Raw genomic sequence first — 24321 nt, forward strand, 5'->3', positions numbered from 1 at the left:
TGCTAAGTAAATCATAAAGAGAAAACCAAGAACAATAGTAAAACTTGTCCACTGGCCTCCACTGGGCCTCATCTGCAGTTGTCCAGGTGAGCTAGAATGGCCTCATCTGTCACCTAGAGAAGGGGGTGCTACTGGCTGCTGCTGAGTTTGTCCTTAAACTGCTATGCATCCTGAACGGAAGGTAGTCCAGCCGCCTCTCCAAGCCTCAGTGTTCTCTGCTGTGAGTTGAAAGCAACAGTGCTGTCTTAGTCCATTCAGGCTGCTGGTAACAGAATACCTGAGACTGAGTGGCTTATAAATGACACACATTTATTGGTCACAGTTCTATAGACAGGGGAAGTCCAAAATCAAGGTGCCAGCAGATTTGGTGTCTGCTGAGGACCCTGCTTCCTGGTTCATGGATGGCCATCTTTTTCCTGTGTTCTCACATGGTGGAGAAGGCAAGGAGCTCACTGTGGTCCCTCTTATAAGGGCTCTAATCCCATTCATGAGGTCCCTCCTATCTTGACCTGATCACCTCCCAAAGACCCCCCATTCCTAATGCCATCACAGTGGGGATTAGGCTTCAACATAGGAGTTTGGGGGGCACACATTCAGTCTGTCATAATTACCTGCCCTGAAATGTCACCCTACTGCTGAGAAGGTAAAAGCGTAGAGATCTATAGAGCTGAACAAGGTCATCAGTGTTTTCTTAACATCTGAGCGCCTGTCACCAATCCTACACCACTTTGTTAATTACATATCACCACTTGCTCCTTCAGCCTGATCACACCTGTTTTATCCACTTACCTTCAGCCATTCCTCATTCTGCAGCTAGAAACCCTCTCCCCAGGGCATATGGCGGTCATCTTCATAAACAGGGCTTCCTGTGCCTTGATGTTTGAGAGGGCTCTCAGGGGTCTGAAAGTCCCAAATCCTGATACCTACTTAGGGTATTTCAGGGCAGAAGTAGAGATCTTGTAAGGTGTATGTATAGTGTGTATGTTTAAAAATCCATATTCTGGGGGCGCCTGGGTGGCTCAGTTGGTTAAGCATCCAACTTCGGCTTAGGTCATGATCTCACAGTTCGTGGGTTCGAGCCCCATGTCGGGCTCTGTGCTGACCGCCCAGAACCTGGAGCCTGCTTCAAATTCTGTGTCTCCCTCTCTCTCTGCCCCTCCCCCACTCTCACTCTGTCTCTCAAAAATAAACTTAAAAAAAAAAATCCATATTCTGGCACATAGCAGGCACTCAATAAACTCTTTCTGTAGAACCTGGCACACAATGGGCCTTTCAGAAAGAGCTTTAAAATTCCATTATAGACTCTGCCAGGTGCTGTGAGAGCACTAGATTACTGCCAAAGAATTGGATCACTTTTTTTTTTTAATTTTAAACTGCATGTAAAAAACTTTAGACAACAATCCATGTCCACATTTGTTGTAAAGGACAAATAGTAAAGAAGTGCAGTGACGTACTAGAGCCTTGGCTTGTGAGAGCCTGTGGTTAAATTTTCAGGAAATACGAGATCTGGTTGTTAAACACAACTACTATTTAGAATCAAATTCTGTAAACTTACCATTAAATAAGTTATTTTTTAAACAGGTAATAAATGCTCAAAACTCATTACTTCCTAAACATCTTACTACTATCTGTGTTCCTAACGTTATTTATATCTGCCATATTTATATGGTGGGAGTAGTGTATTGTGATTTGCTACTGCACGTCTCCTCCCAGCTCCAGCAGTGACACTGTGTTAGTAACTTGAAATCTTCCACAGTGAGAGTATTTACACCATGGGAATTGGCAAACACTACAAATCAGAGCTTGTCTTTCTGCAGATGCAAATGTTAAACATTTGCCAGCATCTAACCGAGATGCCGTAATACGTGAAATCCCCTCTCCGCATCACCTTCCCCAAGGTTAATACTTCTTCTGCCTCTGTAATTATTTCTCTTTACGGATGCATCTCCTTTTTAGTTATGTGCTCTGTTTACTTAAAAATAGGATGTTGGGATATCTTTCTACATTGGTATATAAAGTTGCATTTTCTTTTTAAGAACTGCATGCTTTTTCCATTTGATGAATGTGCCATAATTGATCTCATTTCCTGATTAATTGCTATTTTAGTTGCTAGGCTTTGCCCCCCTCCATTTACAAACAATACACAGAAACATCCCTTATATTTATTTGTTTGCTTATGTGTATTTGTACACAATGGATTTTAAGAAGGGGTACTGCTATATCAAACATTGTGGGGGCACCTGGGAGGCTCAGTCAGGTAAGCATCCAACTCTTGATCTCAGCTCAGGTCATGATCTCACGGTTCATGAGATCAAGCCCCACATTGGGCTCTATGCTGACAGTGCAGAGTCTGCTTGGGATTCTCTCTCTCCCCCTCCACCACTTTCTCTCTCAAAAATAAATAAACTTTTAAAAAATCTTGAAAAGGGAGCACCTGGGTGGCTCTGTCGGTTAAGCGTCTGACTTCAGTTCAGATCATGATCTCATGGTTCATGAGTTTGAGCCCCATGTCGGGCTCTGTGATGACAGCTTAGAGCCTGGAGCCTACTTCAGATTCTGTGTCTCCCTCTCTCTCTGCCTCTCCCCCACTCGCACTCTGTCTCTCTCTCTCTCTCTCTCTCTCTCTCCTAAAAATAAACATTAACAAATTTTTTTAAATCTTAAAAAAACATAGATATTTTAAATTTTTTTAGATTAGAAAATGCTAAATGTGTGGAGGTCAGGTGGAACAGGTAATATTTAAAAGTAAACTTGAAAAAAGTCTAATGTGTGTGTGTATATGTATGTGTTTTGTTTTCAGTGCTGGGAACACAGTCTGTATATTGCAGAAGAATCTGTTTTTTGCCATGTACCTACTTAATAGGAATTTGCTGTGGACCGAATGTGCCACCTCCCCAAATTCATAAGGTTAAGCCTTAATCCCTGATGTGATGGTATTTGGATATGGGGCTTTTGAGAGAGAATTAGGTTTACATAAAGCCAAGAGAGAGGGGCCCTCATGATAGGGTTAAGTGTTCTAATAAGAAGAGACACCAGGAGCGCCTGGATGGCTCACTTGCTTAAGTGTCCAACTGCCGATTTCGGCTCAGGTCATGATCTTAAGGTCGTGAGATCAAGCCGCACATCGGGTTTGGCACTGGTGGGCTCGACACTGGACGTGGAGACTGCTTAATATGCTTACGGTTCTCTCTCTCACTCTCCACCCATGCTCTCTCAAAAAAAAAAAAAAAAAAAAGATACCAGAGAGGCTCACGCTCTTTCCCTCCCTCCCTCCTCCCCCCCCCTTCCATGAGGGGACACAATGAAAAAGTAGTCTTCTCCAAGCCAGGAGGAGAGCCCTCACCAGGAAGCCGTCCTGCCAGAAACCCTGCCTGGATCTTGGATTTCCAGCCTCCAGAACTGTGAGAAAAGAAATGCCCGTTGCCGAAGCCACCCAGTCCGCGGTGTTCTCTTACACCAGCCTGAGCCACCAAATACAAAACCCAATTTCAGCCTTTTCCAATCCAGGCAGACAGTCTCTGACTGAGAGGTCCAGCCAGGCCTTGGAAGCCATGAATCACAAAGCAGCGGCCAACTCAAGCAGAGCCCTTTCCTTCCTGTGGGGAGCTCTGCCTGGTTCTGGCATTGCCACACCTGGACGAAGCGTATTGACCAGGCCGAATCAGTGGACGCAAGGGGTGGTCATTTCCTGAAAATGTTTCTGCCCTACTCTGCTGGTCCACAGAAGGTCAGCTCTTCCTGACCCAGACACCTGGGTGGTTCAGTCTGCAGAAGAAGGGAGGATATGATCCTAAATCTTCCTGCCATAAAGAAAATAATCTGGCATTCATTCAGTGCACTGTTTCCTTGAAGACATGTTTACGTGGGAGGCATCTGATTTCCTTGAGGCCTCTCCAGTGCACAGTACCCATCTCTTAGAGTCGACTCATGCTTTTATGTGCACGGGCTCACGTAATCAGAGGCGTCGGTGGAGGTACAGAGGGGCTGATGGGCTCCAGAAGTTAGCAGAGCCAGTAAACAGCCCAGTGCTTGCGCCTACTTTCCAGTCTTTTCTCTGGCCTTCAGTGCTTGAGATTGAGAGAGCATTTACCCCAGGGAGGATTACCCAGCCCCTTCCCCAATACGCAGGGCTAGGCAGCTGTAGTCTTACAACCTTGTGCCATCCACGCATTGAGGGCCAGGCATTATGTTAGTATCACCTGGTAACACTCACAGAGCATTTACTCTGCTGAGTCCTTTGCTAAGTGCACTTTATGCTTTATCTCATCTAACTCTCAGTATATCTTTTGTCCGGTTTGCCCAGGTATTCAAAACTTTCCTTTAGAAGAGTGCTTCACAGTCATGGCTGTGCACTGGCATCCCCTAGGGAGATCTTAAAAACCCTACTGTCCAGGGCTCACCTCTCAAATCAAACATGTGTTCTCTTGTTTCCTTCCTTTCTTTCTTTCTTTCTTTCTTTCTTTCTTTCTTTCTTTCTTTCTTTCTTTCTTTCTTTCTTTCTCTCTCTCTCTCTCTCTCTCTCTCTCTCTCTTTCTTTCTGTACATTTATTTTTGAGAGAGAGGGAGAAAAAGAATCCCAAGCAGCCTCTGTGCCATCAACGCAGAGCCCAGCGCAGGGCTTGATCCCCTGAATCGTGAGATCATTACCTGAGCCGAAATCAAGAGTCAGAAGCCACCCAGGCACCCCTGAGGTGTTTCCTTTCTACTCGATAGGCCTGCCCCCTAATCTTTCCCAAAACTACATTATAAAGTAGTTATAGGTACCCCTGTGTGCCTCCCACAGCTTTCTTTGGACCTTCTCTATCTTCACCTTGTTTCTATAACCGTCACCAGACTCTGGGACTCCATAGCTGTTTGATTTTGTGTACATTCATTCAGCAAAGACATTTTGAGTATTAGCTTTGTGTAATATCAGACCCCGTGTTAGCCTCTGGGCATACTTGAGTGAAACCAGAATCTTGGCCTCAGACTGCTGTCAGGAAGACCCAGGATAGAGGCACTGCAGATTCATCCATGTTGTCACAAATGGCAGGATTTCCTTCTTTTGTATAGCTGAATTATATTCCTGGTTGGTGTGTGTGTGTGTGTGTGTGTACACACCACATTTTCTTTACCCATTTACCATCAAAGGGCATTTTGTTTATTTCCCTATCTTGACTATTTACTGCTACAGTGAACATAGGTGTGCAGACATCTCTTCAAGATCCTAATTTCAATTCCTTTGGAGAGTTGCCTTTGTTAACTATGCGAGGTGATGGATGTGCTAATTATCTTGATCTTCATAATCATTCTACAATGCACAGGTATATCAAATCATCACATCATACGCCTTAAATATATACAATTCTATGTGTTGGTTATTCTTCAATAAAGTTAAGTTAAATGTTACAGACCCAGAAACAATTATAAAAGGTTGTAATCTATCAGTGCCCAGATGAAGCAAGTCTTGGGCTACAGGGAAGGGGGGGGGGTGCAAGGACGCACCTCCAGTGGTTTATTTGCACCCCCATTGTTGCCCAGATTATGACCCATTATCCTATACTTTCCCTGGAACTGACAGAACCCGGCAAAAATGCCAGTGACATCAGAGAGACTAGCCTCACCGTCTTCCCTTTCCTTGAAAGCTGTTCTTGTCGTCCACCTTTATGTTTAAGCATCCCCCCACCCCCCCGCACTGTGTCCTCCTGAGCCCTCAGTTGCCAGATGTCCTTTTAGACCATATTTGACATTTCCCCACAGCAGGTCAGATGTATTTGAATCAGAATAGCATGGAATATCCTGAATTGGTTAGCAGGGCCCTCAGGGACTCCTCGAAGTGAAGGCAATCTTAGCTCAGACAATTATCCAAGAGAAATCACCCGTCTCTTAGCTGACAGTGCTATTGCAAAGAGGCAAGCTTTGCTTATTGGGCCCACATGTATCCAGCATGGACCGTGTGCCCGGCACAGTGCAGACAAGCTCATCTTTAGTTATGCTCAACGGAGACAACAAAAGAAGTAGAAAACATAGCCCTTGCTTTCAGCAAACCCAAGATCGAATTGGAGTGCCCAGGCAAATATACTGAGGGGACATTTATTTTCTTCGTCTCAGTCTAAATAGACTAATGTTCAACTGTTCCTAATGTTCAACCTCTTCCTAACGTTCAACTGTTTACAGCAGGGATTGATGCACGCCTGATCTAGCCACCACCTGTTTTGGTGTGTCTCAAGCTAGGAATGGTTTTTACATTTTTAAATGATGAAAAAAGACAAGTACGTTTTGTGGCACATAAAAATTAGATGAAATTCAAATTTCAGTGTCCATTAAAGCGTAGCTTTGGATGACTATATGCCCTTAAAAGCCAAACGAACGCTGATCCCCACCCTCCCAACACAGGGCTCCTGCTCTTGTGTCCTCTTTGATTATCTTGATTACTAAGAATCACCCCAGATAATTGCTCCCAGGTACAGCTTGCACCACACTTCCCCTCCCCCCACTTAACAGAAGCAGAAATTCATTTCCGGGGAGAAATTTCACCCTGCATTAAATAGATCCTTGGAAGGATAATGCCGTTTGGCTCCACCGATCCCCACTCCTTCCTTCTTTCTGTTTTATTGAACGCTGGAAACGTTATCAAGGGAAGGACGTTTATCATTCTTGCCTGAAAGCTCGGACCAGGGTAATTTTGCGCCTGCTTTTTCAATGATTGACACCACAACAAAGCTGGATTAAGTTCTCCCTTCTTTCTGCCCAGCATTCAGTGTGCACCCCACTAATCCAATTTATACAAAATCCTCTCTCGTGAACAGGACAGCCTGTGGGTTTGCCCAGATCAGGCTGGCAAAGAGCAGTAGGCTCATTCATTAGTACAGGCTCACACCCCGAAGGGTTACCATGGTCTTCTGCCTGCTGGAGTCGCTTTCCAGTAGATATGGGCCTTTGTGTGCCCACGGGAATAATGCTAATAGTCCTGGCTAACATTTATTGAGCACTTGTTATGAATGTGATATTTCAAATGGATTATTATCTTGTTTAACTTTCACAGCAGCCCAGGAGGCAGGCACTCCTTGCTGTTCCTGCAGTAGATCAGCTCACCCAGGGCCTTTGCACCTGTAGCTCCTTCAGCCTGATTTCCTCGCCCCACGTCAGCATCCCATGCTCCCTGGCCTCATGCAGGTCTTTGCTTGAATATCACCTTCTGAAGAGAAACCTTTGCTGACCATCCATTCAAGATTTCAACAGGTTCCCTGCCCAACTGCTCCTTATCTCCCATCCTGCTTTATTGTTATCATCAGAGAACACACTTTTATCCTCAACCTGCTTACTTGTTTATTGTCTTTCCTCTTCTATCAGCATATAGGCTCCATGAGGACAATGGCTTGTTTTCAGAATGGGTTCTGGTACACAGACTCTCAGCAGATATCAGTTGAGTGAAAAAACAAATATAATTATCGCCATAACCATTTTACAGACCAAGAAAGAGAAGGTTTACAGAAATTAGCCAGTGTGCCCCAGGTTGTTTGGAAAACAAGTAATGAACCGATCCAGAATTAACCTGTGTCTCAGACCCTCAAGTCTTTACGGTTCTACCCTACAGCATCTGGCCAAACCCAAAGCCTTCTCTAGAAGTGTGGATGTGCTAGGAAATACGGAGACAGAACTGCCTACTCCTCCTGTAAAAACGTTCGCTTAGGGGCGCCTGGGTGGCGCAGTCGGTTAAGCGTCCGACTTCAGCCAGGTCACGATCTCGCGGTCTGTGAGTTCGAGCCCCGCGTCAGGCTCTGGGCTGATGGCTGTGTCTCCCTCTCTCTCTGCCCCTCCCCCGTTCATGCTCTGTCTCTCTCTGTCCCAAAAATAAATAAAAAACGTTGAAAATAAAAAAAAAAAACGTTCGCTTAAATTCAGCTTTAGTGTAACAGGGATTCACTTTAACCAAGGGACCACATCTGGTCCCTCCTGTGGCTCTAGGCACTGTGCTGGTTGAAATGCAACTGTCCAGAATTCAGTGCAACACCACGGGTAGGTCACTATATTTGTCTTGGGCAGATCTGCCGTGTATCACGGACTGTTTGAACCTGGGGTGCAGTTGGTGAGACACATGCTACCCTCCGGGAGCTCACAGTTTGTGGCACAAAGCATGCACGATGGCTGTGGATGTTAAAGTCACATCTGTGTAGACAGGGTTGTGTGGGACTTTTTCACAGCCAGTTTGCTTACTAAGCTTGTCCGGCTTCATCTCATCAACATTGAGCCTGGGAAATGCATGGCTTTGCTAACTAGATGAAACTAGGTTTGAATCTGGGCTCTTCCGTATTAGCTTCTCCGTTACTTCCAACTTTCCTGGGATGTTATAAGGAGTAGTGGTCATGGACATGCGTAGCACAGTGTCTGGGGCCTAGAGGGGGCCTATTAGTGGGCTCTGCCATCCTTGTTAGTTATCAGTGCCATTATTTATTATCATTTGGCTTCTGAGCAATAAATTCAGTGCCTACACATCAGTAGGAAGAACTTGGTTTGAGTTTTAAAGTCTACCCTGGGTAATAACGATAGCTCATTATTTAATGAAGACTACCCTGTGTGTTAGTTGCTGTGCTGACTGTTTTATTTTGTCCTATTTAATCCTCCTAACAATCCTAGGAGTTATGAATACCCATTTTACAGAAGAGTACACTGACCCATAGAGCAGTAATTAAGTCACTCTACTTGCCCCGGGTCACGTAGCTAATAAGCATAGAACAAGCATGTGGATTGTTGCTGGAACCCTTACTCTTCACACCTACGCTGGAGTCTTCAGATAGTCCAGGCTGGGGGCTTATGAGGTGCCAGTCAGGGAAGCAACAGAACATACCAAAGCTGGAGTCAAGAGACTGACACTCAAGCCCTAATTTAGCCACTTATATGAATGAGCGTCCTGAGCTTCCTCACTTTACTGAGTTCAGTCTTCGGAGTCTCGCTTTCCTCATCTATAAAATGAAGAGATTGCCCTAGATGTTGTCCAAGGGTCCTACCCACTCCATGGGCCTCTAATTCTGCAAGGTGGCTCTTTCATTCCACCTGCCACAGGTTTCCCAGAGCCAGCATGCTGTGCCCTTAGAGTTAGAAAGACCTCGGTTGAAATCACAACTTTACCACCCACTAGCTGTGTGACTTTTCTCAGCCTCAGTTTCCTTATTTTCCAGCTGAATATAATCATCCAAATTTCTTGAAACAGTCCAGGGGATGAAATGATTATAATATACATGTAATAGGATGTCATCAGACATAAGGTGTTGTAATGAAGGGACTATGTATGAGATGAATGGGCAGCAATGAAGGTATCAGCAAGGATGCTGAGGCACCAGAGGTGAGCAGAAGCCACAAGCTGTTGCCACCTCTGGGCCAGGAAATGTGTGTTAGTTTCTCAGGATCTGCCATAACAAAGTATAACCAATCGGCTGGCTTAGCAGGAATACATTCTCTTATAATTCTGGAAACTAGCAGTCCATGATCAAGTGTCCATAGGGTTGATTCATTTTGAAGCCTCTCTCCTTCGCCTGTAGTGACCACTTCTCCCTGAGCTTTGGTTGACCCTCTGTGCCTATCTGTCCAGATTTCCTCTTCTTAGAAGGACACCAGCCATACTGGATCGGGGGCCATCTTGATGATGTTATTTGCACTTGGCACCTCTTTAAGATTTCATCTCCAAATCCAATCACATGATAAGGTACTGGGGGTTAGGACTTCAACTTGGGAATTTGGGGGGGAACACAGTTCAGCCCCTAACAAGATACCAAGAGAAGAAACCAGCATGGCCACCCTACCTGGCTACCTACATGGCTACCCAGTAGAAGCGGAAGCAGGAGAGGACACTGGTACTGTAGGACACATTGCCCAAACTGGATAGTGCATGAGAAGAGAACACCCTCTCTTTCCTCCCACCCTCCAGTCTGTGGCCAATGCCTCCAACTAGGAATCATCCAGCAGGGGTCGCAGGTAATTCTGTCTGTGGGGAAGCATCTCTTAGGGTGCAGAGAAGACCAGAGAGTGGGGCTGAAGCGGACAGATGGAGAATATGCCACTTGGCAAGGCATGTGCTGCATGAGAGACACTCCAGAAGTGCTATTTCTTTCCACTTCATAAATGGAGGGAGAAAAGTGAAGAAGGCGGCTGTGCACCCCTACCTACCTCACTGGCTGTCCTGCAGTACCTGCTTTTTCTCTGAGCATGTGAACGAGTGAGTAGTGAAGAGGCGCACAATGCATCCTTCCATGTGGACTCCCTTTGGTTAAGTCTGAAACTGCAAAAAGCTTCTTGCCCTTTCTGCGGGCCATTAGCTCCGCATTCAGCCAGGCTCTAGCACACGTTCGGCTGGTCAGAATCGCCCGGCCATCCACACCGCCTCGCCCTTCTTGGTAAGCAAATGAGACATCATCTTGTGCAGTGGAGCATCCAGCCAGACTGGTAGGGAGAGGCAGGCTCATTATTTGTAAAAAATTAAAATCTCCATGCCAACGAGCTGGTCGGCAGGTCTGACTTCTTTTCAGAGTATAATAATTTTTCCGTACCTGCTGAAATGTCACGGGGTTCCCGGCCCCCCAGACAGGTTCTGCTGTGCTGTCCTTGGCTCTTGCGTCTACCTCTGGCTTTTCTAAGCGTTGTAATATGCTCCATTTTGTTCAATGATAATTTTTTTTAATGTTTGTTTATTTTTGAGAGAGAGTGTGAGCAGGGAGGGGCAGAGGGAGAGAGGGAGACACAGAATCCGAAGCAGGCTCCAGGCTCTGAGCTGTCAACACAGAGTCCAACGTGGGGCTCAAACTCACAGACCGTGAGATCGTGACCTGAGCCAGTCGGATGCTTAAACGACTGAGCCACCCAGGCACCCCTTACTGATAATTTTTAGATCTACCGCTTGGACTCTCTATATTCGTTCCCATATACAGCTCCAGAAAATACTTTCCTCTTGCTGGAAGAGACAGGTCAGAGACTCTTTAATAACCACCTTAATGACAGTGGGCTGGGCATGGTCAGAATATCTCTTCAGTATCTGTTGTCTCCTGCTATCTGATGGTCTGCCAATGAAAGACTGTCCTTGTCTCAGAGCAGGTCCTATACGAGACTCCCATCTTCTGATGTGTTTTCTGGGTAGCAGGAGAGCCAAAACTACAGACCAGCAGGCATGGCTTCTGCCTTGGATTTTTTCTTATCACTCACTGTCTAAAATGGGCAAACTCTGGGGCTCCTGGGTGGTTCAGTTCGTTAAGCATCCCAACTTTGGCTCAAGTTGTGATCTTGCGGTCTGTGATTTTGAGCCCCGCATCGGGCTCTGTGCTGACAGCTCAGAACCTGGAACCCGCTTCTGATTCTATATCTCCCTCTCTCTGCCCCTTCCCTGCTCACACACTCTCTCTGTTTCTCTCTCTCTCAAAAGTAAATAAACATTGAAGAAAACTTTTTTAAATAAAATGGGCAAACTCACTTACCTTCTAAGACTTAATGATTGTCTGAAAACTTACCCGAATCAGAAAAATGGCAGGAATAAGTTTGGCCTAAGACAGCAGTTTAGGGTGCTTGAGAATCAAGTGGATTTGGGGTCTTGGTGCTATGTCAGTTTCCTCGGCTGTTGTAAGTGCCAAGGACTCAGTGTCATCATCAGTTTATTCTTTCATGGCTCTGGATGCTAGGAGTCCAAATCAAGGTGTCGGCAGGGCCACGCTCCCTTCTGGGTTTCTCAAGGAGGATCCTTCCCTGTCTGTTCCAGCTCTGGCAGCCCCAGGTGTTCCTTGGCTGTGGCTGTACCACTCCAGTATGTGCCCCTGTCTTCACTCTACATCTGTTTCCGTGTCTTCTCTTCTTATAAGGACACCAGTCATTGGGTTAGGGCCCATCCTTATTGAGTGTGGCTCATCTTAACTTAACTATACCTGCAAAGACCTTGTTTCCCACCAAGGTCCTATTCACAGGTAAGGGGGTATGATGTGGACACACCTTTCTGGGGGGACTCAGTTCACCCCATAATAGTGATTTTCCTCCACTTATTATTTGCAAAACACTGTCTGATTAAGAAGACCTACCTATAGGGCCACGTGGTGGCTCAGTTGGTTAAGCTTCTGACTTCAGCGTAGGTCATGATCTTGCAGTTCATGAATTCAAGCTCCGTGTTGGGCTCCACACTGATGGTACAAAGCCTGCTTGGGATTCTCTCTCTCTCCCTCTCTCTGCCCCTTCCATGCTCTTTCCCTCAAAATAAATAAACTTTTAAATAAGAAAAAAGACCTGCCTATAGAATCTCCTTGGGTCTGTGCAGTTGACCAGGAATTGTCTCCCTTATTTTGGTCCAGGAGTCTAGAAGAACCACACCGAGAGGAGTTTCAAGAGCTTGGTTGGAGAGAAATGGGGGCCAGGAGACAAAGAGAAAGCCCAGGAGAAGGGTGGGCTCCTGGGGAAGTTGTGTTTGCTTCGTGCTGGTTATTTTACTTTGAGCCACCCACCTAGCCTTTTTGAACCTCAGTTTCCTCATAAAGATGAAGATAGGGGTGGGAGCATGGATTTGATAACTTTTTGAGGTTTCTTCTAGCTTAATATTCTTTGGTTCCACAAAACTAGCAATGTGGGCAGGGAACACCACCCACCCAGGAAAATCCAGGCAGCTCTGAGCAGTGGGTGTCTGTAAGTGCAGAACTGGACATAAATCAGCATCAGTCAGCTCCAAGACCCACAATCCTTTGCTTTAAAAGTGGACAAGGGCGCCTTCGTGGCTCAGTCAGTTGAGCATCCTAGTTTGGCTCAGGTCATGATCTCACAGTTCGTGAGTTCAAGCCCTGTGTCTGGCTCTGTGCTGAAAGCTCAGAGCCTGGAGTCTGCCTCGGATTCTGTGTCGCCCTCCCTCCCTCTCTCTCTCTCTCTCTCTCTCTCTCTCTCTCAGCCCCTCTCCCGCTCATGCTCTGTGTCTGTCTCTCAAAAATAAATAAACATTAAAAAAAAAAAAAAAAGAAAAAACCTCTCGTGCACTGCTAGTGGCTGTGTAAAGAGGAAGAAGCAATTGCAGTGTCTGCCTAGACTGCACGTGTGCACATCCCGGGACCCAGAAAGTCATACATATGATGCCAAGAGACCCAATCAGGGATGATTGTAACTTTCACGACTGGCAAAACCCAAATGTTCATCATCAATGTAATACGTAACTAGGGTGAGTTCTATCCACATGATAGGTTATTATACAGCATTAGGTGAACAAAATGCCACGTGTAATAATGCGACTGGATCTCACAGGCATAGTTTTGAGCCAAAAGGCCAGTCATAAAAAGGCCACATACTATATGATTCAATTTACATAAAATTCAGAAACTGATAAAACGAAGGTATGATGTCAGAATTTGGGATAATGGCAACATGGCGGGTGTGTGTGCGTGTGACTGTAAGAGGCATTCTAGTCTGTCAGTGATGTTCTGTTTCCTTGTCTGGGGTCTAGTTCCAGCAAGGACTTCAGGGGTCTGAAAATTCGTGAAGCTGTGCACTTAGGGTCCCTCTGGTTTTCTGGATGTATATGATACTACAATTAAAAGTTTCCTGTAAGTCGCAAAAACAAAAATGCTCTTCAAGTCTTGGTTGAAAGTGTTTGGCAATCAGGGCACCTGGGCGGTTAAGCATCTGACTGTTGATTTTGGCTCAGGTAGTGGTCTCACAGTTCATGGGATCAAGCCCCACTTTGGGTTCCAGTATGACTGTGTGGAGCCTGATTGGGATTCTCTCTCTCCCTCTCTCTGGCCCCTCCAACCTCCCCCCACCAAATAAATAAATAAACTTAAAATAAGTGTTTGCCAGCCACCAAACCCTTCATGTTCTTAGCCATATCACAACTGTAGCAAATACATTCTGTCCAGTGACAGGTATATTTTTGAACCAAGCCTACCCTTCTCCAGAACACCCCTCTCTGTTTGAACACCTGTAGATCCTTCCCACTCTGGTGTGCAGGAACCGCTCTGTTTTCCATCTCTGTGTATCTGGTGCATAGAAATTCCTCAATAAATATTAACTGAATGGGTGATTGAGTGAGTGAATGAGCACCAGCCTCTTGTAAGGTATGAACTGACCTTTGTTTCCTATCCATCCACACTTTCAGAAATCCCAGCAAATGTAGGCTTCAGGTGGGAGGATCTCCATTTTCTCTCTGTGCTCAACAGCTTTCAGAAACGGAAAGATTTAACAAACAAAAAGTAGAAGCTTTTAATTTATGTGATCAAAAGTGAGTCCCAGGTAAAATCAGCAGGGGATTTTAAATTAAGTGGTTTTTAATAAACTCACTTTCTCGTGGGTCACGCGGGAGAAGAGAAATGTAGAACTTCAAAGCGGGAGAGGAAAGTGGTGATTTTGAGGGTCATCTTCGTGAACGTTTCTGGGATGAGAGCCCACATGTTCCCCTGAGCCCCTGGTACAGAAGATGTGCAGTACCCACTTAAGGCTTTGTTTCTCTGATTCAAACCAGCAAAACCACGGGAAATGCTGAGGGACGAGGGGAACAGATTTGTATTTTCATGTGTTGGTCCCTGCAGTGCAGATAGAGAGCCAAGAAAAGGCAGACAGAAGCCAGTGAGGGCTCAGAGTGAAGGAAAAGCAACATCCTACCAGATTCCTGGGGAAAAGGGGAGAAGAGGTCCTGGTAAATAAATCTGGGAAATGCTGGATGCAGTAGCCCCCTTTGAGATTCACTGTGCACACAGATACAGCCTACTGTGTTTAACTGACCATCTCCTAAACTTAATTTACTGATTTGACCCTGTTTCCCACACACCTGTTGGCATCCTGCAGGACACCACGCAATACATTGTGACTTAGCACGAGTGTGAGAACAGGGGTCTCATCTGAAGCCTGCTCTGATCTCGTCTGAAGGAGTCATGTGGCCACTTCGGACCTCAGTTTCCCCTGAACTAAGAAAGTACGTGGTCTGAATTAACCAACCCAATTCTGGCAGTATTCTTGAGCTTGACTAAAGAGTGGAAGCAGGTTGCATAGAAAGAAAGGAAGAAAATAGTGGCAGACTCTTTCAAACAGAATTCTTGCACAATCTAAAGAATGTAGGCAGGAGGTGGTGGGACACGAGCTGAGGTCCGAGTTGAGTGGGCCCAGACACAGAAAGAAGAGGGTCTCTGTGCCACCCAGGAGAGAGAGATGACATGATAGCTCTGAAACAGTGTCCTGACTGCGTCTCTCTCCAACTGGTCACCTGTGCTCCCTTGTAGCTGATCAGGCCCCACTCTATGGGGAAACCCTCCCTTTCCTGGCCTCCTGTAATGCCTGATCTCCCCGTATGTTTTCGTACAAGTAAACTGCTTATGGCCTGTGGTCTTCACACAGTCCTTCAAGCATTTACTTACGTTTTTTAAAGAGCTACCTGACTTGTTTTGGGTTTGGGCCACTGATTCAGCTAAGTCTTGTCGTATCCAGTCATGAGCATGCGCACAGACACATGCACACACACACACACACACACACACACACACACACACACACACACTGGGAGGCAACATGGCATGGTTGAAAGGCTACAGGTCAAAGGGTGAGACTAATTTTGCCCCTCACTAGCTAGGTGAGTGTAAGATGGGGATGATTCTATCCACCTTGCAGGTTTGTCCTAAGACTTGGAGGCCCTGTAAGTAAAGCCCCATCTCTAGTATGCAGCAGTTGCTTGAGAAATGGCAGGTGTTATCAACACTGGTACCGTATTTAGTCTCTTCTCCTTCTTGCAGTTCCATTGGTAAGAACCAGTATCTGGCTCTTTTAAAAAAGCATGATTTTCTCCCTCCTCTCTTCATAGACCTCCCCCTTGCTTTCCCTGCCATCTTGGCTAGCAAGCTATTGCTACATATTCAGTTTGGAAAACAGAAATATTGCCCTCTGATCCACAGATGAAACACCCTACCACTGGACCAGATGTTCGCAGGAGAAGCCTTTGATTTTTAATTTACTTATTCATTGATTTATTTAGTGTTGGTCTCTTAGGCTCCCAGCACAACAGCTTAAGGTAAAGCCGTGCCAGCCCCATGCCTCCCAGCCAGCTCCGTTGGGAGTCTCTGTCAAATGGAAGGCATGCTGCCTCTGTGCAGAGTGCTGGCCTCCAGGGCCGAGGGCTCTCTCTGTGCTCCCAGATCCGGGCAGAAAGTATGGAAATGGGAGGAATCGTGCAGTAGCAAATACCAGCCAAAGGCCAAAGTCAAGGTCTTTGGTACCACCATCCCCCTGACAGCAGGAAAGCGCTGTCACAGTGTGACTCGGGGCAAGCCCCGCAAAGCCAAATCTGTGTCGTTTCCGCTCGAAAGGGTCCAATTTCAGAAGGAGCCGTCTTCATCATTTTAACCAATATTCACTCAAAAAGCTTGTTCCCACATTGAATGCATGCATATAATTTGTATTCATTCTAGTGGGAATTATGCAAGTTGAGTGAGTGATAATTAGGCACCTTAATGAGGAAATGTATAGTTTCTGTAACTGTTATTTATAAGCTTTTATGTACCACTTCATATTTTCAAAGCCCTTTACAATCATTAATTAGGATATCTCCCCAGCACCATAGGAGTGAGGTCAATAAACAGCTAGAGCTCCGTTTCTGTTGGAAATGTTGTTTTTCAGCTCTTGTACAATCTGTGTGCAAACTCCTAACCTTTGAAGAAACAGGCAGATTCTCTTATGAGTGTGCACCGTGTGATTGTATTTAACAGTCTATACAGACTCCCTAGCTGCTTAGAAACATCATTTATGCACATAATTTTACTTATGGTAGATTTTCTTTCCTTTATTATTATTTTTTTCTTCCTTGTAGGTCACATCCCTTAGCTGCCACTTAATAACCCCAGGGGATCTCCTAATCATGCTGGTTGTGACACCATAAGCTGACTATTTGACAGAAATCTGAGGAAGAATATAGGCTTGAAGATATTTCAAATAGTTTGAGTGTCCGGGGCATTCCACACATGAGGGGATTTTAAGGAGTTTTAGAAAGACAAGTTAATTCAGGCTAGTAAGTGAATTACTAGGCATGCATATTTATTATCAATTAATATTTCTCAGTTCAGCCATATTAAGTACTGTGCCTACTGTGCTAGATACCTTTTTTTTTTATTATTTGAGGGAGAATCTTAAGTTGGCACCACATGCTCAGCACGGAGCCTGATGCAGGGCTCAGTCCCACGACACTAGGATCATGACCCAAGCTGAGATCAAGAGTCAGCTTCTCAACCGACTGAGCCACCCAGGCACCCCTAGATACTTCATAATGTTGTGGGATTTTTACTTTGAGGTAGGAAATAATAGATCATGGCCTATACCAGATACTTTTAAAGATACACTTTTTTAAAAAGTCCTCCTAATCATGTTGAGTTAATGTGGGATTGTCCCCATATATTATAGGTAAGGCACTGGAGCTCAGAATCCCAGTGGCTTTTTTCAAGAGAAATTGGTGGTAAGTGATGATGTCAGGACTCAAACCCAGGGCTTCTGTTTTCAAGTCCAGTTGGAAAAACTTGAGGTTTCCACTTAACATACAGTTTCCTCTTGTGTGACAGCTACAGAAACGCCTGTATTCCCAGAATCCACTCAACTGCATCAGCGTGAGGATGTGAGGATATTTATTGTACAAATAACCCATGGTTAATTACAGATTTATGAGCAAAGACAAATGGTTTCACCCATGCTAGACAATTTTATGTGGCCGCTTTTTAACTTTCTTTTTTGGGGAGAAGAAGGGGAAATGGGTCATTACCTTTTAAGGTCTGCTGTTCAAATGTGGTGGAAAATAATCTGCTACCTGATAGGCAGTCACAGCCCTGAAGGGACAAGTGTGTCTGGCTTGACCTTCACACAGGTGATCCTTTGCATCCTTTCAGAGGCTGCAGGTTAGACAGGATTCAGCTTTCAGGTTGGACATCATTTTTTTCAGGAAGCTTTTCCCTAATGCTTCCTCCCACATTCAGATCACATTTCCCAGTCCCAGATCCCATGCTTCTTACCCCATCTTGTATCTGTCACAGTGTTTACATTGTCTTGATTGCCCATCTCCCTTCCCTATTAGATCTTGCTCCCTAAGAGCAAGGACTGCATTTTACAAACCGCTAAGTCACCAGCTAACCCAGTGAATCGTAGGAGGTGCTCAAAACATACCTCTAAATGAATTGTAGAAGAAATAACTTCTGAATGCAGGCCCCATGAATAAAGACCAGACAGGATCCCCACTGGTTTGTTTGACAAGTCAAGAGAAGCTCACATATGGCCGGGCTGTAGGTCCTGGGAGCCCTGATTCCCATGAGCTTTTGTTGGCCTGTGTTGGCCAAGTACACACTTGGCATTAATGTTTAGCATGAAGCAGCTGTTTCAAAACATTGAGACAGGGGCTCCTGGCTGACTCAGTCAGTAGAGCATGTGACTCTTGATCTGGGGGTTAAGTTCAAGCCCCACAGTGGGTGTAGAGAGTACTTAAAATCTTTAAGGGGAGCCTGAGTGGTTCAATCAATTAAGCATCCAACTTTGGCTCAGGTCGTGATCTCACAGTTTGTGGGTTCTAGCCCTACATCAGGCTCTGTGCCAACAGCTCAGAGCCTGGAGCCTACTTTAGATTCTATGTCTCCCTCTCTCTCTCTACCCCTCCCCTGCTCATGCTATGTCTCTGAAAAATAAATAATTGTTAAAAAAATTCTTTAAAAAGACTTTGCCGTATTTCTAAAACAAAAAAAACAAAAAAAAAACTTAAAAAAAATCAAGACATACATACATACATCCCATAGACCTTGCTGGCACAGGGGATACACCGGCTTCATTAGTTCTAATGTTCTAAGATCAAGACCCTTTTCTAGATGGAGCAGTGGGAGACACTTACCATGACATTGGAAAGTCACTTCGTAGCACCTCACTTCCCACGTCTATCCAGAAGCGATGATGAGTAGCCTGTCTCCTTTCTAAGGATATGGTGGAGTCAGAAGTGGATAAATGTGGAAACTCTTAAATGCAGAAGCTGACAGTGAAGTTCATAAGCTTTATAACATGTTCGTTCACGAGTTTTGTTTGTTTTGGATTCTGATTGAATCAGGGATGGGCAGTAGTATATTTAGTAAACATTCTGGATTCTGATGAGAAAACCAAACTGCATATTGGCTTGTCAAGTTTGCAAAGAGAGAGATAGTTAAGTGGCAAAGTGCGATTGATTGTGCCAGCTTTACTGCATAATCTGATGGAAGGAAAAAAGTAAATGTGTGGCTGTAATTCCTGTGGAATTATAATTCCTGGCTAAGGAATTACAGCTTGTTCTTTAGGCTTCCTGAGATACTAGAGGCCTTTGAGCCTGTGAAGTGACCTGATAAAGCAACATTTCAGGTTGGCTTTTCTGAAACAGACCCAGTTGTGGTCATTCCCTTGCTCAAAATCTTTCGCTAGCTCCCAGGTGCCCTCAGCAGGACTTTCCAACCAGCGTGGCACACGTGGGTAATAGATGTGCCAAAATAGTGATCCCATCAGCCATTGGGACCCCTGAATGGGGCCTGGAGCAGCCAGACCCCTGGGTCGGCCTTTCCAGCCCTAAGCAGGTTGTAAGGATCTCATGTTCTATGTAAGAAATGACATGAAAATGGTTGGAAAGCACCTCTTGCACAGATACGAGCCCTTCATGATCCATCCCTGCTCACGTGTTCAAGGTCATGTCCTGACATTTGCCCCAAAACACTCTATTTCAGCCATCCAGCCATCATATACACCTGTTCCCACACGTCTTACTACTCTGCCTTTGTCCGTGTTTCTTCAGATGTCCCCCTTGTGTCTGCCTGGCCTGATCATAGCGCAGGCTGACCACCCCCCCCCCCGCCACCCTCCCCAGACTCTCTTAATGAACAGTGCACGTTCTCAGTGTTCACAGCCCTGGCCTTGAATCATGATGCTTAATGTGTCTTCCACAGATGGGCATGACCAAGACTAAATGCTCTCCATCCAGTAAATATGTGTTGAATTAATATTTTGAATAAACCCAAGAAATTGGGAAAAGTAGGGAAGAAAAACATGTACAGGTCTGTTTCAGTTGTTTGCACAAAATAGGTGCTCAATAAATAACCACCGAATGAGTGAATAAAGGAAGAGATCCAAAAGCCATTTAAAAATTTTTTTTTAATCTTTATTTATTTTCGAGGGAGTGAGAGCAGGGGAGGAACAGAGAGAGAGGGAGACACAGAATCCGAAGCAAGCTCTAGGCTCCCAGCTGTCAGCACAGAGCCCAACGTGGGGCTCAAACCCACTAACCGTGAGATCATGATCTGAAGACACTTAACTGACTGAGCCACCCAGGCACCCCTGGTTTTTCTTTTGAGAGAGAGAGACACAGAGAGACAGAGTGTGAGCAGGGGAGGGGCAGAGAGAGAGGGAGACAGAATCTGAAGCAGGCTCCAGGCTCCCAGCTGTCAGCACAGAGCCCAATGCGGGGCTTGAACCCATGAACCGTGAGATCATGACCTGAGCCGAAGTCAGACGCTCAACCGACTGAGCCACCCAGGCGCCCCGCAAAAGCCGTTTTAAATGTAGCATCTGTGGGATGCTTCAATGGCCCAAACACGAGAGAGGAGAAAGAGTAGTTCGAGAAGTTTTGGGGCACGTGGCACCATCAACACAGCGATCCTTGCACAGTTTTGGAGGCTGGACCCCAGCTCACCTCTCAGCCATGTGCCCCACAAATTGAGATTAGGATGCTTACTGCAGCATCGTTTGTAACAGGAGAAACAAAGGAAGCAGCCAGAATGTTGTTCAGTCAGGCAATGCATAAATAACTTGTGGTATATTTTTACAATGAGTGAAGTGATTGCCATGAATAGACTAGATATTGCAATCTTAACATGGTTAAGTCTTCAAGACGTAATGTTGGGTGAAAAGGTAAATGAGAATTGAGAAATGAAATACTCTAAAGGCATCATAGATTGTTAATTAATATATGCACAGAGAATAAAACTATAAAAATATGCATGGAAATGAGACCCAACCACCTCAGGATGGTGGTTACCCTTGGGAGACAGAGAGAGAGAGCCAGAGTGGGATGAAGGAGCTTTTGATTTATCTATAATGTTTTATTATTCACAGCAAATGTGGCAATATATTAGCATTTATTAAATTGGGGTGGTGGGTATTTGTCATATTAATTTCTAGACTTTTCTGGTGGTTTGAAATAGTTCATGCTTTTAAAAATCAACATGACAACACCCAGTGCTCATCCCAACAGGAGCACTGGGTGTTGTATGGAAACCAATTTGACGATGAATTTCAAGAAAAAAAAAATCATCACATAAAAAAAAAAAAAAAAAAGGCTAGGTAACTGGGAGAATAGGCCCACATTTCTGCATTTAGTTTTCTGGTCTAGACACTTGCCTCTCTTCAACTAGTCTGGGAAATGGGGTGGAATCACATTGGCCACAGAGGACTTGCCAAGTCTTAATACCCATTAAAAAGCATTAGTTCTCAGGTCAGTCCCCTGAGACTGATAGATCTCCCATTGACATCTCTAGAGGCTTCAAAATGTGCATTAATATTCTCCATCTTGTTTGTAGCCTCCACTCCCTTCCCATTTTTTTCTGTATATTAGAGCACCTATCCAACCTAATTAGGATTAGTTTCTACAGTAAGATGAAATTGTCTTACGTGTTAGGGATATATTTTCCTGAATCTATCACTATATTCTCTTGGTTTGTAACTCTGTAAATTTTTTCTTTTCTTTCTCCACAAGAAGCAAATAATATGCTTATGGTGAATTTTACTATTTCTGAAATTGCTTCTGTGAACAGTTTCAGTGCCTGCACTGACTGGCGAGGGTCAGCTGTGTGCCGGGTCTTCCCAATGGGGTGTTCAGTGAGATTACTTTGGTAGTTTGAAATCAGCCACGATAGGAGAATTTACACCATAGGAACCAGCAGATGCTACAAATCACGTTTTCAGAGTCCCCACCCCCACCCCCCCGGGAGCTTGTGGCTAAACATTTACCAGTGTACCATGAATGGATATAACAGCTTTCTGAGTTGCACAGGGCAAGTAGCATTTTTCTCATTTTACACATATAGAAACCAAAGGTCACCAAAGGGAAGAAGTCTTGGCCCGAGTCCCTGGGCTCGGTGCTGAGGCTTCGGTTTTTGTGGTGTAGATGAGGGAACACCAGCCTTGGAGCCAGGCAGGTCTGAGTTTGAAGCTGGTGTAGCTTCTCTGGTACTGTGAATTGTTCCAGCTTCTGACTTAGTTTCTCAGTTTCCCCACCTAAGAAATAAGGATGACAATATCTAACCTGCAGTGATCTTGGGAGCAAAAAGGGAAAAGATACGTGCAAAAACTGAGCAAACCATAAAAGATGTGCAAAGGATATAATTTAACCCTTTGGCTTAACGAGTTCAGATCTGTGTATTACCCCATTATTATCGCTACCATATATATATTTTTTTTTCTTATTTCATCTTTACCTGATCAAACACCTTTGACTAAATGGTGAATTTACTTTTTTTCTCCAAATATGTGCCACTGGAATAGGTTTAAAAAAAAAAAAAAAAACTCCCAGAGTTGACATTTATATGTGACTTGGGGAATCAGGTTCTCTCCAAAACTCTTAGAAATGTATGTACTAGGTATCAACTCAGATCATTTGTCAACTGCCTGGAGTTTTCTCCGCTGAGCTTTCTGCTGAGCTCAGCGTCCTGAGGAGGATTGATTTGGGAGCCCATGGGTGCTACAGTTCCATCCACCAAATTAACTGCAGTGGCCTGCAGGGAAATTCTCTTGGTTCCTCGTGTTCTGTGCTCTCTGTGCATTCTCTATATGCTCTAACTGACCTGGAAGTAGACAGCTGCTTCTGAGTCATTCAGCAAAGCCAAAATGTGCTTTTCTAGTTCATTTTTACTAGCTAATTTTTACCTGAGTAATAAATTGAGTTGTTTTAACATTAAAAAAAAATAATAACAGCAGGGTATGCGATGGCAGTTTGTCTCGCGACACAACCCCCCATTGACCCAGGTCCCTCCCCGTAAAAACTAACAAAAGAAAGATGGAGTGCATCTTAGAGCATCAGCACCACCTTCACTGTAGTTTACATCTGTGTTCGTTGTGGGGACCAGAGAAGACTTTGGAAATCAGAACACCGAAGCAAGCTCCCATGGCTTGTCAATAAACGCAAAGCAAATCAGCCAGTCTCACCTAGAAAAAAGTCACAGAGGAGCCGCTTTGTGTGTGTAAAGATAAACAGCATATAGTGTACAAACGCCTTCCATCAGCTACACCTAGGGAGGTTGTCCTGTCTCTGGGGAAAAAACACAGGGAAGAACCAAATGCTTCTCGGGAGTGTAGTACGTATCAGGTGCAATACGAGGCTCTTTTCAAGATTAGCGTGGCAGAATCTCCATAGCACAAATGTACCGCTTTAACCTGCTTTAAGTGTGCAGTTCAGAAGCATTAAGCACATCGACGTCGTGCCACTGTCTCCACCTCCCCTCTCCAGAAAGTGCGAGGCTCTTCTGCCCATCTCACTTAGTGTCGGCCACAGCCTTCGATGCTATTGTCACGTTTTCCAGCAACGAGGATGTTCAGAGAGGCTGTTTGAAGTCTCATCCTGAGTCACTGGCAGAGCCTGGGATTGAACCCAGGTATGTTCGTCTCCAAGACGCGGACAGGTGTGTCTGTCTGTCTGTCTGACTGTCGTTTTTTCCTTCTTCCACCCTATGCTGTTGCCTAGGGGTGATCCTGCTCCTTCTGGACAAACTACGGAAGATGAAATGGGAACAGATGTGGCGGCTGACCGCAGAGAGGGAGTTGATGGGCATGCTGTCCACGTCCTTAGCGGACCAGGTGAGTGGCCAGGTGAGAAGGTGCAGTTGTTCCTGGACGCCCTGTGCGGTTTCTCCAGGAAGCTTGAAAGTAGAGGGGTCTGAATGGTGTCTCCACCTGTCGTGTGACCCGTTCATCGCTTCCTTCAGCAGACCTTCACTGCACGCTGCGTGAGCCAAGGATGACGTTCAGAGACAGGATTGCAGAGGTAAATGAAGGACGTCGTCCTTGGCCTCAGAGAACTTCTAGCTTATTAAAGGAGACTGATGAGGAGGCATTCGGAGGAGCTTGCTGTCTTCATCTTGGTGTGGGGTGCATAGAACACCACAGCACATTTCCCAGACAAGGTTACATTTGCTTTTCCGGCACATAGGGTCTAACTTTAAAAGCAATGCCTTTCACTTAGATCCTGTGCTATGACCCTATCCTCAAGGGAAATGCATTTAAATGGAAGAGACAAACTACCTGTCTTGAATAACCAGCTTCTAATCCAGGCGATCTGAAAAAGTCTGTGAACTCCACCAAACCATTGATGTGAATGCATAAAAA

General features: G+C 45.1%; 1 protein-coding gene across 3 annotated transcripts in view; it reads left to right on the forward strand.

The window, feature by feature from the left end:
- Positions 1–24321, forward strand: part of LARGE1 (LARGE xylosyl- and glucuronyltransferase 1) — a 544808-nt gene that overhangs the window by 437721 nt on the left and 82766 nt on the right. For all 3 annotated transcript variants that reach the window (XM_058741473.1, XM_058741472.1, XM_058741474.1), the window contains one exon: positions 23681–23793. In XM_058741473.1, coding sequence (XP_058597456.1) covers positions 23681–23793 — 113 coding nt within the window. The remainder of the gene's footprint in view (positions 1–23680; positions 23794–24321) is intronic.

Source organism: Neofelis nebulosa, chromosome 8, assembly GCF_028018385.1.
Source record: "Neofelis nebulosa isolate mNeoNeb1 chromosome 8, mNeoNeb1.pri, whole genome shotgun sequence".
Classification (NCBI taxonomy): Eukaryota; Metazoa; Chordata; class Mammalia; order Carnivora; family Felidae; genus Neofelis; species Neofelis nebulosa.